At 38.2% G+C, this 21234-nt stretch overlaps 1 protein-coding gene across 1 annotated transcript in view; it reads left to right on the top strand.

The window, feature by feature from the left end:
* Window positions 1-21234, top strand: part of KITLG (KIT ligand) — a 126186-nt gene that overhangs the window by 75456 nt on the left and 29496 nt on the right. Inside the window, exons 4-9 of the mRNA XM_052640818.1 lie at window positions 206-376; window positions 5168-5327; window positions 6056-6139; window positions 14185-14294; window positions 14950-15017; window positions 16213-16289. Coding sequence (XP_052496778.1) covers window positions 206-376; window positions 5168-5327; window positions 6056-6139; window positions 14185-14294; window positions 14950-15017; window positions 16213-16252 — 633 coding nt within the window. The 3' untranslated portion in view covers window positions 16253-16289. The remainder of the gene's footprint in view (window positions 1-205; window positions 377-5167; window positions 5328-6055; window positions 6140-14184; window positions 14295-14949; window positions 15018-16212; window positions 16290-21234) is intronic.

Raw genomic sequence — 21234 nt, 5'->3', positions numbered from 1 at the left:
AATTTCATCTCCATGGAAGGGCAAAATCTTTACCATCAACAATGTCTTCTGATCTTTAAGCATTTGGAAATTTTGAAACAGCTGTGAGATATGACTTAAACAAAACCTAAGAACGAACCTGTTCTAATATAAGGAAATCTTTTGTCCGGTAATCAGTGACTGTACTTAAAACAGGTGCTTTGTCTTTCCTTTTAATTTCTTACAGCCTAGTCATTGTTGGATAAGCGAGATGGTGGAACAACTGTCAGTCAGCTTGACTGATCTTCTGGACAAGTTTTCAAATATTTCTGAAGGCTTGAGCAATTATTCTATCATAGACAAACTTGTGAAAATAGTTGATGACCTTGTGGAGTGCATGGAAGAACACTCATTTGAGGTAACTTTGTATTGGGACTGCTTTTTATTACTCAACTCTGTAACCTATGACTGATTAGTGGTGGCAGGGGTGGAGATGTGTTTGTGAGATTTTTAATTTATAAATTTGTAATTAAAAAAATTTTGAAGATGAGCACAGAAAATAAATGTTTGTAGTTATATCACAACTGAAATGTATATTAAGACAATTAAATGTTGTCACTTAATATAAAAATAAATGTATTCACAATACACTTATAAAAACAACCCTGACTTTATCTCGTGGATAAGGTTCTCATAGCCTTCCTATGAGGTTACCAATGTTCATTTACCTTTAAATGGAAAATTGCCTATAATGAACACTTGACCTCTTATCTATAGTAATAACATCACAACAAAGTAGTGCATTTTGATGTCTTTGGGTCATTTGATGATTAATTGTCACTTCAGAGTATGGGTATGGCAGTGCTTTGGGTTCAAAGCATATGAAAGAAGCAGTGTACCCACTAGAGATTAGAGATGCTGGAGGTCAAATCCTGGCTTTGTTCAGTAATAGTTTTGCTCACCTTCTTTACACATAAAATGGGGACAAAGAAGAGTTGACATTACATGATTAATGATGAATTTTTATTCATCATTATGAAGGAATTTTTATCATTCAAATTTGGCAAAGTAAAATGTTAACAGTTTTTTTAAATCTTATAACACTATGTCTATCTAATAAATGACCTCTTGGGACACCTGTTTTGGCATAGAGTTCACAAGCCAAGGTTTAACCTACAGGCCTTCTTGAAGTTCAAACCTAAGGCTTTAACCATGATGCTCTATGCTAAGTCACTTCAGTCGTGTCTGACTCTGTGCGACCCCATAGACGGCAGCCCACCAGGCTCCCCTGTCCCTGGGATTCTCCAGGCAAGAACACTGGAGTGGATTGCCATTTCCTTCTCCAATGCATGAAAGTGAAAAGTGTGAAGTCACTCAGTTGTGTCCGACCCTCAGCGACCCCATGGACTGCAGCCTTCCAGGCTCCTCTGTCCATGGGATTTTCCAGGCAAGAGAACTGGAGTGGAGTTCCATTGCCTTCTCCGATGATTCTCTATAGTAATAGTCAAATACTCTGTCTCCATTCAAATTCCAGTCACTCTCTAAGACCCAGCCTCCATCCCATTTGTGCTCTCCAATCTTAAAATTCTCATAATGCCAGTCACCTAATCACTATAATTCATCATTTCTACTGTTTTACTTTCTAATTTCCCAATCAGAATGTATCTTATAATCAGTGACATCTTAGAGTTAGCATCCCTTTTTATCATATCAGTATGAATGATATACTAATGGCAATGATAAGGAGAGGTCACAAAAAGTAGAGTATACCAGACAAGGTGTCATGAAGAAAATAAGATATGCCCTAGGGCCTAAAAGATGAATTAATTGGTCAATAAATGGCAATTTATCTAGAAGAGCATTCCAGATACCAAAAAGTATAAATTTACTAACCATGGCACTTTGGCTAGAACCCAAGAGATTCATACCAGGTGGTATCTCTCAGTTGTTTCAGAGGCTAACATATATAAAACACTTAGAGTAGTACATAGTAAGTGGTACATAGGTATTAACTCTAATTATTATTACCTGCTTTTATTTATAGATAACTATGTTTGAGAAGATCCCCTTGAGAAGGGAAAGGCTACCCACTCCAGTATTCTGTCCTGGAGAATTCCATGGACTGTATAGTCCATGGGGTCACAAAGACACGACTGAGCAACTTTCACTTTTCATATATTTATGAATTCCTAAAATATAGCTTTGACTTGTTTGGGGATTTTATAGAAAATCATACTCTTTTTATGCTTTCGAGACTTGCTTCTTTCACTCCACGTTATGTTTATAAGATATCCACATTTATTATTAAAGCTGTAGTTAATTTTTTTTTTTTTTTTATACTATGAGAGTGCTGGTTGCTCAGTCGTGTCTGACTCTTTATGACCCCATGGACTGTAGCCCACCAGGCTCCTATGACCATGGAATTCTGGATTCAGAATACTGGAATGGGTAGCCATTCCCTTCTCCAGGGGATCTTCCAGAACCAGGGATTGAACTCAGGCCTCCCACACTGCAGACAGATTCTTTACCATCAGAGCTGCCAGGGAAGCCCCGCTTCGAGAGTAAATGTGCCATGAAAAATCAGGGACATCTTAGAAAAGGTGACTCTTCAGTTGAGTTTACAGAGAGAATCCAAGTTGCCTAGAAAGATGAAGCAGCAAGGAACCACAGGCAAAGACAGGAGCAGAGGCGCAGAGAACGGAAAGGGTGGGACGTATGGGGATATTTGTGATTCCATATGCTCAGATGCCAAGTGAGTGTGGAAGATGGTTGTAGAGGAGGTGAACAAGGGCACAGAGGCCAATTAGGGTGGACTTAAATCCCTACTGGCAAATCAGGAAGGGAAATTATATATATGCATATAGGGAGACTGTAAATGCTTAAAATAAACTCACTGAGGTAATCCCCCAGTGGGTTAATGGTTAAGATCCTGTGCATTCACTGCCAAGGGCCCAGGTTCAATGCCAGGTCAGGTGACTAAAATGCCACAACCTCTGCTGCTGCTGCTGCTGCCAAGTCGCTTCAGTGTGTCAGACTCTGCAACCTCATACATGGCAGCCCACCAGGCTCCTCCGTCCCTGGGATTCTCCAGGAAAGAACACTGGAGTGGGCTGCCATTTCCTTCTCCAATGCATGAAAGTGAAAAGCGAAAGTGAAGTCACTCAGTCGTGCCCTACTGTTAGCGACCCCATGGACTGCAGCCCACCAGGCTCCTCCATCCATGGGATTTTTCCAGACAAGAGTACTGGAGTGGGGTGCCATTGCCTTCTCCTGTGCAGTGCAGCCAAATAATAAAAACAAAAAATAAATTCATTGATGTAGAATGTACCTTCTTTGAGGACATAGCATCCTGTGTATATCTCTAAATTCACAGCATATTATAATTGTCTCCCCAACAAGAGTGTGAGCTCTCCACAGAAAAAGACTCTCTTGTTCAGGTTTGTTTTTTTTTTAATAGAAATTTATTTATTTTAATTGGAGGCTAATTACTTACTTATTCAGGTTTATAACACGGTACCTGGCACAGAAGCGTCTGTCACAGAGAATGATTTTTTAGTTGCATGAATGGAAAATAAAGCAATGCCTGAGTTCTAATCCCAAATCTGCCTCTTACTCAAGACATGCTTTTAACAAATCAGTCTCCTTCTCTAAATCTGAATTTCCTCATCCATTTTTCCTAACTGTATCCCAGGGAGAGATGCTCTATGCAAAATAACAAAACAGAGAGTGGAGGATACTGAGAAATCTTCAGGCTATATTCTGCTCTTAGAAGCAAAATGCACATTTCCAGAACAAACCAATAGGGACTTCCCTGGTGGTCCAGTGGTTAAGATTTTTGCCTTCCAATCTAGGGCATGCCAGTTCAATCCCTGGTTAGGGAGCTGAGACCCCACATGCCTCTCAGTAAAAAAATGTAAAACAGGAAAAATATTGCAACAAATTCAATAAAAACTTTAAAAATGGTCCACATTTAAAAAAAAAAAAAAAACTTGGGGAAAAAAAAAAAAGTCCAGGAGTGAGGAAATCAGTTTGACTTTTTCTTTTTTAATTTAAATTTATTTATTTTAATTGGAGGCTAATTACTTTATAATATTGTATTGGTTTTGCCATACATCAACATGAATCCATCATGGGTGTACACGTGTTCCCCATCCTGAACCCCCCTCCCACCTCCCTCTCCTTACCATCACTCTGGGTCATCCCAGTGCACCAGCCCCGAGCATCCTGTATCCTGCATCAAACCTAGACTGGCGATTCGTTTCTTATATGATATTATACATGTTTCAATGCCATTCTCCCAAATCATCCCACCCTCTCCCTCTCCCACAGAGTCCGAAAGACTGTTTTTTCTACTGTTCATAAACAGTTCATTGATTCAATATACCACTGTTTATTAAACCACTCTCCTGTTGATTGGTGTAAGAATTTATAAACACTGCTGGTAAGAACTTTCTTAATATGCCTCCTGGTACATCTTGCAAGAGTTTCCTTAAAGTAGTTACCTAGGAGTGGAATTTCTGGGTCACAGGATGGGCGCATGTCCAACTTTACTAATATCAAAGTGCCAATTTATGTCATTCCACTGGTATATAAGAGACCCCCTCTGCTCCAGGTCCTTGCCAGTATTTATCATTATTAGACTTCTTAATTAGTGCATATTTGGAGCATGTGTTGTGTATATTTTTAATGAGAAGTAATGATTTTAATGAACATCTTTAAAGAGAACAGTCTATAATTTGTTGTTAGGATTATTTCATTGTTTTGACGTTGCTTTCACCTTACTCACCCTCACCACCACCCTCTTCCTTTTATCCGGAATTGAGCACCAGACTGAACTGCATAGAATCATTTGTCCTATAGTGCCAGTTTGAATTTTGAGTTTTAAAACAGTTGTCTAGAGACTTCCCTGGTGATCCAGTGGATTAAGACTCTGGGCTTCCACTGAAGGGGGCACAGGTTTGATCTCTGGTTGGGGAACTAGATTCTGCATGCCCTGTGGAGAGGCAAAAAAATCTAATTCAAAGTTAACTCAATGGATATGTTCCTAAAATATTAACAATGTTATTAAAAAAAAAAAAAACAGTTGTCTAAAAGTGTCCGTTTCACTTGAGTCTGTCAAGGACATATTTGTGGTCTATTATTTTGACATTAATTAAATCTGCAGACTATTTGAAAAACCTAATCTTTCTTCTTCTTCTTCTTCTTCTAGAATGTAAAAAAATCATCTAAGAGCCCAGAACCCAGGCAGTTTACTCCTGAGAAATTCTTTGGAATTTTTAATAAATCCATCGATGCCTTCAAGGACTTGGAGATAGTGGCTTCTAAAATGAGTGAATGTGTGATTTCCTCAACATCAAGTCCTGAAAAAGGTAAGACATACAAGCATTCCTAATATAAGTGTAAAAAGCAAGACTGAATCATATATGTAGGTAAGAATCTACCTCTGACTCAAATATATATGTAGCTAGAAAAAGACATGTGTATGTGTATGTCTAATATAAAAGCAAATATCAGTGGCATGAAAAAAAAACAATACAGTTACATACTTGTTGGTGTTCAAGCCCAAACAACACTTAACCATCTTCAAAGTACAGAATTGCCATGAGTAAATGATATATTAGATAGTCACTCATTTTCACCTGATATTTATTAGTAATATACAATTATATTCTTCTTCACTTTCAGTCTTCTTAATGTCCCCTTCTCAAATCTTTTCTCTAGGGGTCTAACTCTGAGGTATGAATCCTCATCTTCACCACTTAACCCTGTATTGAAACTTCCTCCCCACTATCATCCCTATGATATGAAATTTTAATTTAATTACTTATTTTGAAAAAGTGACCAATTTCCAGCCATTTGCATTATTTACACTTATTAGCATGTGTAGGCAGTGAATCTTTGTTCTGTAAGGTGACTTTGGTGAATTTCTTAATAAAAATAGAATAGCAGGACCCAGTATAAAATAAATAGTATCTGAATAATCAAGATTTGGGAAGCAGGCCTGGAAAGTACTCTAATATTGCACTTCACCTTTTGAGGAGTCTTTAATTTATGTAAATCGCCATGCAACACTGACGCATTATTGCTTTCTATTTAGATTCCAGAGTCAGTGTCACAAAACCATTTATGTTACCCCCTGTTGCAGCCAGCTCCCTTAGGAATGACAGCAGTAGCAGTAATAGTAAGTACATATATCTGACTTAATGCATGCATGGCTCCAATTAGCTTCTGTTAGGAGTATTGCATGAGCTTTAAAGGAAATTTCTACAGTCATTACTATTAATTCTGTTCTCTTACTATTCTTCCTGTTATGATTTTCCTGAGAATTAAATAATTAGGTTTGCACAATTGGATTTCCCTAAAGCTGGAGATAATGTTTAATTGGGGTAATAAATTTTCTGCTAAGATAGTTTTCAATAAGGCATGAAATTACTTTTAGATGATTTAAGCTTTTTTCATTGTTGACTTGAAATATATTTTGCATGGAATTTGCTTGACAAAAAATGGAATTTTAAAATGGAAAATACAGGTGCTGGCTGTGTAAAATTCCAAGGATATCTTCTGTTTTGTTGTATATAACACTATTTATTACTGTATATTTAGAAATTTGATTTTTTTTTAAATTTTACTATAAAATTGTATGTTGGGGGACAATATGCTTCTTTCTCTGAAATTTCTATCCTTGTTCGAGAAGAACAATCCAGTTTCCTGGAAGTCAAATGTCCTTTTTTCTTTCAAATGTAATCCCATGGACAGAGGAGCCTGGAGAGCTACAGTCCATGGGGTCGCAAGAGTCGGGCACAACTGACAGACTAAACTTACCTACCTAGGCAAAAGTCACTATAAGGGTCATTGGATTTACTAAATATTCTGACTCTCTAGTCTCATGGATGCTGTAGGAGAAAAAATTCATCCTGTGATCTTAGCTGACAAGATCATCTCTTAAAAGTTAGTAATGGGACACTCTCATATATTCAAGAGCATCAAAGACCTATCTGTAAAAAAGAGTAATCAATTTAATACAAATCCACAATAGCAATGCTTCAATTCAGAAATTAAAAGGAAAACCTCTAAAATCAATCTGTTTTGGACATTTGCCACAAAAGTGAAGTCACTCAGGCGTGTCCGACTGTTTGCAACCCCGTGGACTGTAGCCTACCAGGCGCGCCTCCCTCCATGGGATTCTCCAGGCAAGAGTACTGGAGTGGGTTGCCATTTCCTTCTCCAGGGGATCTTCCTGACCCAGGGATCAAACCCGGGTCTCCCGCATTGCGGGTAGATGCTCTAACCTCTGCGCCACCTGACCTGAATTGTGATGAGGCTATTTGTAATCTTTACCCTCTAAAACTGGGTATGTCTTTCACTAAGGTGTGCCTTTCACTAAGAAATATTAATGTGTTTGACTATAGGGTGCTACTCATACCTCGTTGAGGATATTATATAATATACAATATTTATAGGACAGAAATATTCTAAGATCTAAAATTCTGAATACCCATTGGATTCGAAAAATTTGAAGATACTATATATGTTAAGGTCTTTCTTACTAAGAATTTTATTAATCTTTTCAAAGAAGCAGTTTTTGACTTTTAAAATTCTGTTAGTACTTCATTGGGTTATAATCTTACCTTTCATAATTTCCCTACATCTGCCTTGGGTTTAGTTGTTCAACTTTTTCTAACTTCTTAAGTTCTCAAGGTAGAAAAATTAGATCATTGACTCTAAAGCATTCTTCTTTCTAAAATAAGCACTTTAAGGTATAAATGTCCTTATAAGCAGCTTTAGCTGAATTCCACATATTTTGATATATTGTGTTCCTATTATCATTTCTTTAAAAATAATTTTCCTTATGATTTCTTTTGTTCATGGGAATATAAAAGTGGGTTGTTTGTTGTCTAAAACTATGTGATTTTTCTAGATATCTTATTAATGGTTTCTAAATTAACTCCATTATTGTCAGAGAACATACAGTGTAGTCTTGTGAAATTTATTGAGACATTTTGTGAATATTAAAGTTTCAGGTGTAGCATCCTGAAATTTGATACAAGTGGTTGATAGAGTTCAGATCTTCTGTCCTTATTACATTTTTTGTCAAATTTGTAATTGTTTACTGAGAGGAGAGCATTAAAAATCTTTCCTTTTGATTGTGGATTTTGTTATTTCTTGTTTTGGTATGGTTTTTGCTTCACCTACTTAGCAGCTCTATTACTAAGTACTTATCTATTTTATTATTGTTATATCTTTCCTGATTGACTTTTACATCTTACTGAAATATTCCTTATTAACTCTGCTAGAGCTCTTGTCTTGAAGCATATTTTATTTGACATTGGTAGAGCCAGCCTTTCTTATATTTACTGTTTTCATATATACTGTTTTTCTTCTTGTCTTTATTTTGAAAGTGTATCTCTGATAGGATGCAGTTGGGCCCTGCTATTTTATCTAGTCCCTTATTTTCATTAATTAGGCTGTTTCATCCATTTTGTATTTAATACAGTTATCGGTATATTTAAAGATGTCACTCCATTGTCTTCCTGCTTCTATTGTTTCTGACAAAAAGGCAGCCAGCATTTATGATGTTTTCCCTTATATGTACTGAGTCATTTTCCCCATCTGCCGTTCAAAATTTACTTCTGTTTTAGGAGTTTAAATAAGATGCGTTTAGGAGTGGTTTTCTTGTTTGTCAAGCTTCTTGGATATGTAAGTTTAAGAATCACACGTACGTACAATCACACACATAATCCACATATATTATTGATGAAATCAGTCTCCCAGATCATGGACGTTTTGTTCATTTTTTTCCAATCTCCCTTTAATCTTCAAGATGAATGATTTCAACCTATTTTCAAGTTCCCTGACTTTTCTGTCATCTGCTAAATTTTTTCTTCCGGTAAGTTTTCCTTTTTCCATTAATTTTTTTTATTAAGACTTTATTTTTAGAGCAGTTTAAGGTTTACAGCAAAATTGAGGGGCATAGACAGAGGTTTTCTGCATACTCCCTGCCGCACATGCATAGCCTCTCTCATTATCAGCATCCCCCACTAGAGTGGTGCATTTGTTCAGTGGAGGAATCTTCATGGACACCTCATATCACCCAAAGTCCACAGCTTACACAGGGCTCACTCTCGGTGCTATCCATTCTATGGGTTTGAATCCAGTGCATTTTTTTCATTTCTAAATTTGTGCTTTGTGTTCTAGAATTTTCATTTGATTCTTTTTATATTTTATATTTTTCTGCTGAGATTTTCCATCTGCATATTCATTTGAAAATATTTTCTATTTTGGCTCTTGGATATAGTTACAATAGCTTCTCTAAAGTTCTTGTTTTCAAATTTCAATATGTAGGCCATCCCAGCATGGTTTCTATTAACAGATTTTTTTTTCTTCCTGATTGTGGGTCACATCTTCCTTTAGATGGCTAGTAATTTTTGACCATATGCTGGATATTATAGGTATTATGTTGTTGAATATCTGGATTTTGTAGCATTCCTTCAGTGACTGTTTTGTTCTGATAGGCAGTTAGTTCAGTTCCTAGCAGATCAGCTTTTTCTTCCTTCCTAGGCTTTTTTTTTTTTTTTTTTTAAGCTTTCTTAGAGGGTGGAGGGAGAGTAGCGTTATTTCTAAGGCATGAGGTCACTGAGCTATTTCTTGAATGCCTAGAAAATCTCTCCATTCTTGCTTGTCAGAACTTCTTTGTCTCTGAATTGACTGCTAGGGTCTTTGCTTAAGTCATAGCTTCTTGAACACTGTTTATTGCCAGCTTTTGTGAAGTTTCTCACTGTGCATGTACAGCTTATTATTCAACCAATGTTTGAGTCTCCTCCAGACACTTATAGCACTTCTTTTCTACACGGTTCCTCTCCCCAAAATAACTCTGCCTTACAAACCTCACAAACAGCCCTGCCTCCAGCTAAGGCAGCAGCCCTAAGCTTCATTCTCTGATTTCCTATCGCAGTGAGACTACTAAGTCAATAGTTGTCACCCAGCCAGCAAATCGGGACAGTTGTGGGGCTTATCTCTTGCATTTTCCCTCTCCCAGGGATTACACTCTCGCATTGCCTTTCGGCCAAGGTCTGAAAGTAGTTGCCTAGTATAATTTGTTTAGTATGATAAGTACTTACATTGGGAAGGTTAAATTGCTATCATCAGGGTTGAATGCAAAATCTTTTCTACTTACAAGAGAACTGAATATAAAACACCTATTTGGTCCTATACCTTTGAGACTTTCGGTAGTTTCAAATGGCAATATGAATGACCAGACTTGTTTTTTGTTTCCCTTTTTCTCCCTTTCTTCTTTTTTGTAAAAAAAAAAAAAAAAAAAAAGTGGCTCTTGCATGATCAGCAGCTTTTGGCCAGGTGGTCTCACTCATGAAAATGGCACTTAGATGCCCATGGATAGGACTAGGTATTATGGAGTGTACAGTCTCATAAGAGAAGCAGACACAAATAAGAATATTCATATTTTATGTTATTTATAGTATATTTAACAGAAGTATGTAAATGTCTTTAGTTGTAACATAAGGAAAGTAAGGCGTTTTGGGGAGTACGGTCAGGGAAATTTGAAGAAACCATGCTGTTTTCAGGGATAAGACCCCAAATGTTGAGGACCATGGCATATGATGGAGCAGGTACGTGCCCTCTCTGTAGCTTATAAGGGAGAATCATGGGTAAGGTAACAGTGTAAAAGTTATCCAAAGGGAGTTGTGCTTTCAAAGTAATGGTAATATTCTTTGTACCAAGCTAAAGTGTGTTTTAAAAATGTTTAAGTTTGCGATCCTTACAGACAGTATATTTAAATGATAGAGAGAAGATCCTTACTTTGACATTACCTTACACATCTTCTAGAAAGACCACTGCCCAGCTCTAGCCCTTGCTTGGCTAGCTGTGTGATCTTGGGCAAGTGTTTTAATTGCTCTGGACTCCTTAATCAAATGGAGGTTGATAATCTTTCCAAGTTTTCTAGGAGTTTTAAATGAGTTAGCACATGTGTACTTAGCACCGTGCCTGATGTATAATACATGTTCATCAAGAATTATTAGAACAATTAGAGGAGCTAGGCTGGGTCAGTAAGTGGTGAGCCTGTGGTGAGCTCTGAATCAAGGGAGAGTACTGAGTTGCATGTTTTCTAAGGACCGAGAAGAGAGACATATTCCTGGGCATGGTGCCCATAAGCAGACTCACCCTACAAAGAAATTCAGCAGAACTGTAGCACAGGTTTTTGTGGTCTGTGTTTGTACAGATGTTTGGCATTATTAGTCAAACCACACAAGTCAGTTCCCACCAATTTTGAACACCGGACAGTTTTCATAATAATGAGAACAGCTAATAAGAACTCAGGAATTCAGGATTACTCAAATCCTATCCAGATGAGCTTCCCCACCCCAATAAACTTAGAGGCATTTTTATATAAAAGCAACACTTTGGACCCAATAGCCTTCATTTATGCTTCCCAGGTGGCACTAGTGGAAAAGAATGCCCCTTCCAATGCAGGAGACAGACAGTTTTGATCCCTAGGTTGGGAAAGTCCCTCTGGAGTAGGAAATGGCAATCCACTCTAGTATTCTTGCCTGGAGAATTCCATGGACAGAGGAGCCTTGTGGGCTACAGTCCATGGGGTCGCAAGGGTCAGACACAATTGAAGTGACTTAGCACACATGCACACCCTTCATTTGGCTCTTGAGGCACATAATTCAGTTCTCATTGACCCCTGATGGGTAGCAGCTGTAGCAAGTATTGGGACTCATGCCTTGGAGGTGTAAGCAAAGCCTTTTCTAATAAAGTAGATTTTCTCTCCTGGAAGAGGGATGGCAGGATCACTGAAGAGAACCCAAGGCCTAGCTGTGAAGCCATTTACATCAAGAGAAGAAATGAGGAAGTGACACCTGTAGAAGGTGAAGTCAGCTCCTGTGGCTCTGACCACCTCCTATCTCCTTTTCTGTCTCATACAGGAGGACGGGTGCTAGGTGTGAGTCAAATTCCAGAACTTTGTTCAAGGCCAGAGTCCTAGGGGTAGGACTTTGGTTAACGAGTCACAGTGTTCTGGGAGAGAGGTGTACTTCCTTTAGTCTCTCCTCCAGCTTGGCTTTATTTGCAGCACCTCCCCTGGGGGCTGTCCTCCTAGCTGAGAAGATTTAGAGTGGGGAATCCCAGAGCACCTCACTCTGTAATAAGTTCCTTCGGCTTACTGCTGGTGGGTGTGCTCTTTCCTCTGGTCTGAGTAATAACAATTCAATATTTGGCCTTTGGATAGAACAGGAAGAGCAGATGTCTAGCTGCCTTGACTCTGGGGCATCTGGCTGCTCAAACATAGGTAACGGAGTTCTCCGTAGCACCATCCCCACTAGTTTTCCACTGGAGTCTGGGGACAAAATATTCATAGCTTCCTTTGTTCTCTATGTCTGGATGTGTCACTTGGCCAAATCATGATCACATGCCAGCAATCAAAATAGACAGTGTGGGCCATAGTGGGTTGGCCATCAATGGGAATTCGAACATGTCACTGGAATACAAACGCAAATACCCAAATTATTATTTACTGATAGTGATATAAACATTTCTAAAATGGTCAGAATTGCCTGTAACTCCAAACACATTTCCTCATAGAAATCATTTTTATAAATAGTAGCAAAATCTCAGACAAGCACGTGTAATCTTATATAACCCTTAAAATGGTTGTATTATTGTAATAATAGTGTTACTTCAATTATGCCAAATCCCATTTTATAACTCAGGCTTATTTTGGTGATAGAATTCATGTTGAGCTTTAAGATGCCTAAAACATATTTCCCATGGGGTTGGCCAAAATATCTGTCAGTCTGGTCTTAGGAAGTGATTCAGAGTTACATGAATGGAAGAGTCCACTTCTTCACTCAATCTCCTTTCAGTATAAGGGGCACCATGACTCACTATGTTTCCTCTATGCTGCCCAAACACACACCCAAACTTTCTATTATGAGAACCTCTTTGGAAACCTAAGAATCGTAGAATTAATGAGTTTCCTGTTCCAAGTTTACAAATGGTAGGGAAATGGGCAATTCCTATTCTCACTACAGTAGATAAGATTTGTTTCTTGCCTCTCAGGTTAAATCTGTGAGTTAACTTTTCCCTCTTAAATGCTGATACACATACAGTGGTTTGATTCTTTTAGATCATGTACTTTAGGTATTTAATATTGAATAGGTGACTGTAGGCTGACGCAGTAACCCAAGTATCATTGCAAAATATCATAGCCTAAATCAGTCACTTTTACTTAACTGGCTTACATTTTGATCATATAATGGCTGAAAGTATATAATTTATAAATGTATTACATCTTCCAAAGAGAACTGAAAGTTTAACTCTTACGAGTTGACACACACGTGTCCGTGTTCTCAAACAAGGAGGTTGTTTCTTGTAAGGAGACAGAGAGGAAAAATCTGTCAAAATGTTAAGTTTTGTGATGGGAGCAAGAGTCCCTTAGAGGAGTTTTGTTGTTTAATTCCTGAATCATTCTGCTTCTCAAGGAAGATCAAAGCAGGATGCAGGGAGGTGTCCCAAGTTGATTTCCTGTGCAGGCTCTCTCTCTCACTTAGTTATATGGGGAGACACTGGTGTTTCCAGCCATTCTCCCCTGTTGAGTCATCTCTGGCTTTCTGACATAGAAAGCCTGAAAAACTGAAACCTTTAGTCCATAGCACAGTGCAAAGCACTGCTCGGTATCCAGCAAATGCCAACTGACGATGCAATGAAGAGACACCCCAATTCTAAGCTTGAGGTCCCTGAAAATACCCTAAGCATAATGTGCAGATATTAACTTAAAATTTGAGGCAGGCCAGACATAGCTTGATGCATCGAGACCTTGATTGGGATGCAGAATGTCATCTTTAACCTTTCTTGGCAAGAGGTGATGTGTAAAAAAGTGAAAAGATATTCGAAGATAAAGGCATAGAAGATGGATTTGCTTGATTAGACAAATCGTTTTCAGGTAGATGTTATCTGCGTTCCATATGGGTCCACATTAACCAAGTCAGACAGCGTTCTATCTGTGGGGTTTCTTTTTCACCTTATATCTTTCAGAAACGACATGAACTTGTATTGAAAGTGGAAAAATCAGTATGTTAAATACTTTAAACAGATGATAGCTCCAGAGTATATTTCGGAAACAGTTGGGAACAACCACAGCATTAAGAGCAAAACCTCTGGCATGGGTATGGGTATGTGGTGTTCACCACTGTACTGTTTAAATTACAGGGAAGGCCTCAAATTCCATTGAAGATTCCAGCCTACAATGGGCAGCCGTAGGATTGCCAGCATTCTTTTCTCTTGTGATCGGGTTTGCTTTTGGGGCATTATACTGGAAGGTAAGTGCTGTTATTCCTTTTTTTTCCCCCTTAATCAAAAACTTTACATGTTTATTTGCTCATACTACATTACATAAATGATTAACAAACTGCCCTTTTCTAAGAAAGGATCCTACCAAGAAAACAATAAGACAGGCTATGTCTTAACTTACAGCCTCCACAGAATATAAACCTTAGAAAGGTTCCCCCGTTCCTCCTTAGTTTTGAAGACCACTCCTCTAACTGAGAATGCATACTTAAGAAAATGAAAACTGGTTTATTAGTCTGAACTAAATATAAAAAGGAATAAATACATGATGTGCTTAAAATTAGCTAGAAATGCCATTTGTATGATACGCTATTTTGGATTTCTACTCTTACGTTCTCTTCTCATTGAAACCTGTCTGAAATTTTTAAATGTGCTAAATGATTGCAAGTCAGCTTTTTGAAATGTCTTTTTAATTTGATTACTATTTAAGTCTTCTAGTTTCTTTACTACTCTTTCATCTCCAACATCCTAAAACTTTTGAGTGATAATACCATACATTTTTCATAATTTCTTATTGCAAAAGTATTTTCATAGGCTGCCTGTGGATGAAAACATAAAAGTGGAGACTATTTACCTCTTAAATAGGACATGATAATTTTACAATACATATCATTGTTCTTTTCCCAGAAGAAACAACCAAATCTTACAAGGACAGTTGAAAACAGACAGATTAATGAAGAGGATAATGAAATAAGGTATTTCATGTGACTAAATATGTTCATCGGTAAGGTTGACCTCGCCACTTTGCATGCCATGCCTGTGCTCATAACATCTTTTAAGAAGTGTTTCACCCTCATGATGGCAGCTCCTAACCAATGTCTTCCAACTTTTAGCTCCATTTCTGATCTCCTATTGTCTCTTCAGTCCCACATCTCCACTTACCTGTGAAATACCTTCACAGAATTGTCTTCCTGACCCTTCTTAGGGTATGCTCTCTCTTTTTCTATAAGCAGCAGAATCTTGCTTATCATGTTCCTGGTCATGGAGCTCGGGAGGCACGTTTACCCTCCTCTTTTACATACTGTAACTGAGACATGCTTAGCTCCTTCTTTAGCGGCAATCATTATTTTCATCTTGTCTGAGCTGCTGCCACAGAACCTTCCTTGGCCCTTCTAACTTCCACCTTTGTCTCCTTCTGTAAACCCCATTCTTGACATCACTTCCTAGTCAAGATATTTTCAGTGCTTTTCTCTCTCACACTTCATCTATTAGACCTCATGCTGGCTTTTGGAGCCTTTAACTTATCTCAACTTACTCAGTATTTTTTAAAGCCAGATACAAAATTTAAGATACCTTCCACTTATGATGGGATTCCCTGGTAGCTCAGATGGTAAAGTGTCTGCCTGCAATGTGGGAGACCCAGGTTCGATCCCCTGGTCGGGAAGATCTCCTGGAGAAGGAAATGGCAACCCATTCCAGTACTCTTGCCTAGAAAATCCCATGGATCGAGGAGCCTCGTGGGCTACAGTCCATGGGGTCACAAAGAGTCGGACACGACTGAGTGACTTCACTCACTCCACTTATGATAGTTGATTTCTGATCACTATTTTACCACATACTGCTCAGGACCAATACTTTGACTTTACATTCAGGTTTTTCCATTTGGCATGTTATTTTCTCTTATGTTGTATGTGTACACATTCACATATTAAGCACATATAAGCATTTTCTGTATATGTATCATATGCGTAGAGAATTTTTTAACTATTTGAGGAGACTGTGTTGAAGTCCTCCCTGTAGTAATGTTACGAAAGTAAACTTCCCACCCAATTTTGCAAGCTTTTTGCTCCTGTATTTATAGAAAAGTAAAAACTGCCCTTTACAATGCCCAGATCATGGTATACTTCAGAATCTGTCTTAAAGCAAATAAGCATGTTTCTTGGTTTTCAGTATGTTGCAAGAGAAAGAGAGAGAGTTTCAAGAAGTGTAACTGTGGCTTCTATCAACACTGTTACTTTCGTACATTGGTAAGTTTTCAGAATTCAAGCTAAAAGATATAACAGGAACTACACAGCATCCTAGATGCCAGAATTTATTGTCTTCTATCAAGCTGATATCAGTATGTCAGCTGAAACTGTTACATTGAATTGTGCATTCTCAAATTTTGAAAGGCAAGCAGTGTTATTCCAGATTAGTGGATTCATCTTGTAGATGAATTATACAGAACATTAACAGTTGAGTGTTTCCTTTTTTTTTTTTTTTGTGCCACACCATATGGCTTGTGGGATATTAGGTCGCTAACCAGAGATTGAACCCACATCCTCAGCAGTGAAGGTGCAGAGTCCTAACCACTGGACTGCCAGGGAATTCCTGAGTGCTTCTTATTTTTGAGGCCAAAAATAAACAAGAGAGATAGAGCAAAGTAGGATTAAAATAAAATAGAAGAAGAATAAATAAAACCAATTTCAATTAGGTGTGATTACTATAACATGATAGGAAAGGTATCTCATTTGTTAAATGCTCAATCAAGTGAAAACCAAAAACATTTCCCTGCTATTTTAAGGAAAAGGAGTAAAGGTCAAAATCCCTTATAGTCAGGAGAGGGAAGGTGTCAAGGTAAGGTGCCACCTGCCACATGACTGGTCCTCATTGTGCCTCATCACAGTCCAGAACCCCAGATGCACTGAATACAAGCCAGGGATAAATACCTGAGGTTGGTGGTTGTGTGGGTCTGTGGAGGCCTCGGGGAGAAGGGAGACCAGGAGAACACGGCCAGAGGGCGCTGTTTTTTACATTTCCTCTCCCTTCTCCTGTCTTAGCTTCCAAAAAAGTTGCAGGTGTGGTGCGGAAGCACCCTAAACGGCACTAACCTGACCCAGCATCATGCATGCTCTTCCCATTTTACTGCCGCCAACTGGCTATTAATTCTGTTCTGCCCATGAACTCCGATGTATTCCAGTGGGGTATGAGTGTTCTTTCATTTTTCTAAATCTTCCTTTCTTCCCCGGCACCCCCTTGTGGTTGGAGGATCATTTATCTGCCCAGATTTTTACAGACACGGTCTCTGGAGAGCTTTGCCCTTTTCTTTCATGTCATTGTCCTTCCAGCTCGTCCTTCTGTCCCAGATTCAGAGATTTCTCTCTACAGTGAGTCTTCTGCAGGGAAACTGGGTCACAGAGTCTCTTGTCTCCTCCAGGAACTCACTTTTTAACAAAACGCCATTTTTTAGCAACCCAAAATAACTTCATATAATAATAGTAATTATGTCACATATGCCTCTCACATTTTAACCCTGCTATTACGCAGACTTCATTTTTACCTTGAATCATGCCCTTGATCACCATGTCTGGGGCATGAATAGCACCCTCTCTTTTTTCTCCTCCCATCCTAGCCCTCTCTAGACTCATGTTTCCTATCAAATACTGTAAAGGAACACTTGATTTTCTTTATTTTCAGGCCCAGTATTCCCAAAGCTGAAATCATTGTTATTTCTAAAAACTTAACTTTTCTGCCCTTGAATCCCAGTACAAACCTACTGCTTCTTCCCTATCTGCCGTTTCAGTTCCCTTAAGCCAGACAGCCTCCAAGCACACGTTAAGTGGTTAATTGAACCTTCAAGGTTCAAGTAATGTCCTCTGTGGTTTGGTTTTGGATGGCCTGTCCTCTGTGGTTTGGTTTTGGATGGCCTCACTGGGGTCCTGTTTTGGCATGCAGGTCATGTGGTGTTTAACTGTGGTACTTGTCCTGTGACATTTGGAGAATGGATTTTGATGGAAAAGCCCAAGGAACTGACCTAAGAGGGGAAAAAAAAAAGATGGCATTTTAAAGGCTGTAGTCAAGCAACCAACACATGTCTACCAGTCAGGGGACATACAAGGACAGGAACCAAGGCTGTCTGGTTCTTGCTGTATCTCCTCACAAGCACCTCACTTGTTGCCTAAGCATTGTAGATGTTCAGTCAGTGTCTATTGAATGAGTGACTGAGGCAATAAACAAACCCTAAATGAAAAGTTTACTAAGTGGTAAGGAATATAGTTCTTATGAAATGACCTTTTTTTTTTTTTAATGTTTTGGTGATGATTTTTTTTTTAATTTTTATTTTTACTTTATTTTACTTTACAATACTGTATTGGTTTTGCCATACATTGACATGAATCCACCACAAGTGTACATGCGATCCCAAACATGAACCCCCCTCCCACCTCCCTCCCCACAACATCCCTCTGGGTCATCCTTGTGCACCAGCCCCAAGCATGCTGTATCCTGCATCAGACATAGACTGGAGATTCGTTTCTTACATGATAGTATACATGTTTCAATGCCATTCTCCCAAATCATCCCACCCTCTCCCTCTCCCTCTGAGTCCAAAAGTCTGCTCTACACATCTGTGTCTCTTTTGCTGTCTCACATACAGGGTCATCATTGCCATCTTTCTAAATTCCATATATATGTGTTAGTATACTGTTCTGGTGTTTTTCTTTCTGGCTTACTTCACTCTGTATAACCAGCTCCAGTTTCATCCATCTCCTTAGAACTGATTCAAATGTATTCTTTTTAATGGCCGAGTAATACTCCATTGTGTATATGTATCACAGCTTTCTCATCCATTCATCTGCTGATGGACATCTAGGTTGTTTCCATGTCCTGGCTGTTATAAACAGTGCTGCGATGAACATTGGGGTACATGTGTCTCTTTCAATTCTGGTTTCCTTGGTGTGTATGCCTAGCAGTGGTATTGCTGAGTCATAAGGCAGTTCTATTTGCAATTTTTTAAGGCATCTCCACACTGTTCTCCATAGTGGCTGTACTAGTTTGCATTCCCACCAACAGTGTAGGAGGGTTCCCTTTTCTCCACACCCTCTCCAGCATTTATTGCTTGCAGATTTTTTGGATCGCAGACATTCTGACTGGTGTGAAGTGGTAGCTCATTGTGGTTTTGATTGACCTTTTTAAAAAGGTTTTTTGTTTTACAAGACAAGTATGTTTTAGAGATCTGCTGTACAAAAGCTATATTGTGTATTTAAAAATGTGTTCAGAGGGTGGATTTTGTGTTGTGTTCTTACTGCAATAAAGTAAGATGAACAATCTTTTTAAAAGTGCAGTAAGGTTTATCTTATCTTATATGTGTATGTTTAAGTTGCTGATTTTGGTCAAGACAGCAAAGTGTATACAGCAAGAGGAAACGGTCATATAGAGAACGGCTAACTTATTTTCTTAGAATCTGAAATATTACTCATACAATTAAAGGAATGAAAATGAAGCAGGTTAAAGAAGCCTCAGATTGTTTAGAAATAAACTCATCACATAATACTTGAGGAGTTGGTGCGAAATAGATGACCTTACTCATCATCATCTTGGCAAAGCTCTCTCAAGGCTCAGGTCAGAAACCATACCCTCTGAAAAGCTGACTTTCCAAATGAAAGTAATCTCTATGATTTCCCAGGTGGCTCAGTGGTAAAGAAATCCACCTGCCAATGTAGTAGACACAGGAGTTGCAGGTTCAGTCCCTGGGTCAGGAAGATCCTCTGGAGGAGGAAATGACAGCGTACTCCAGTATTCTTGCCTGGCAAATCTCATGGACTAAGAAGCCTGGCAGGCTACAGTCCTTGGGATTGCAAAAAGTGGGACCTGACTGAGCATGCACACACAATTATATTTCATATTACATTTCATACCATACTAATAAATTAGAAAGGCATCACCTTTACTTACATACACTTTTTGTGTCCTCTTATAAACCATAAGCTCTGAGAGGACAGGACTCATTTCTGAATTTCTTTATGGAATCCCACTAAACTATATAGTTTATACTTTGCACATATAAGTGATGATGACTGTATCTGTTTAGTAAATGGAGATGAATGACTACATCAAAGAATTGCAATAATGTGAGAATAAATTTTATGTAGTAAAAATAGATGTGTGTAGGTAGAAGTAAATAATTCAAATGTTGAGGGAAAGATAGCAGCTCATTATCATGAATCTGCAAACCCCAAAGTCAAAGTGTGAATGTACCATTTGTGACCATTTATTGAGAAAACTTTGTTCTCTGTAACAACAGAGGTTAAAACCTGCCAAAGAAATTTGAATATAATTTGGGGAAAGGGATGTGGTGGAGGGAGAATAGGCTGTGGCATGGTAGGAGAGGAAGTCTTCCAAGAAATAAGAATAACCATAGTAAAAAGTATCAAAATAGAAATGAAATGTGAAGTTGTAATTATATATTTTAAAAATTGGATATAATTTGTGTTATACACATTTTCTTGGTTAACAAAAGAAGGGAAAATATAAGGAATGACTTAGGTTTGAGGCAAAAATTTCTCCCTGAACTAAAACAAATTAAACCAGGACAAATATTGGAACGCTAGAATTGAAAACATATGGAATAGTTAGATTTCCAACCTATAACTGGAAAATGAGGAGGTGGATTTGATATTTTAAATACAGGGAAGGGAAGTAGATAATGAACCAGAAACAAAAAGAAATTGCCTCTAGGAGAAAATATACTGAAGCTGTGATTATTTGACATCAAATGTGAAATTATCTCTGAAAAGTTAAAAATGTATTTAGTCAACTAGCTGATGACAAGTATTCATATGTGACATCCCAGAATTTTTCATTTATTAGGTTGCCTGTACCACAGTTCAGGAGAGAAAAATAGAGTAGATCATAGAACATATTCCTCTTCATTCTAACCACAAATATGATACCAACAAGCTCTAGTATAGCAAAACTTACTATAACCTAGTTCAGTCCTCAGATTGCTTATGGCCTACAGAAGGAGATAAGACATATGTATAAATACTCTATTTTTTAAAACACCAAAGGAGGTGTTGGTTAAAAATCAATAGAAGGAGCTGACAGAGAAATGCAGTAAAGAATCAAAGGCCAAACCATTGCATATGGTTGTCAAGGGTGTACCGTCAACATAACTATAGATAATGAATGGTATGGACAGCATCCCTTAGAATC

Source organism: Budorcas taxicolor, chromosome 5 (assembly GCF_023091745.1).
Source record: "Budorcas taxicolor isolate Tak-1 chromosome 5, Takin1.1, whole genome shotgun sequence".
In the NCBI taxonomy this organism is placed as follows: Eukaryota; Metazoa; Chordata; class Mammalia; order Artiodactyla; family Bovidae; genus Budorcas; species Budorcas taxicolor.
Note: the sequence above shows the minus strand (reverse complement) of the source record. Positions and strands in the feature narration are given on the sequence as shown.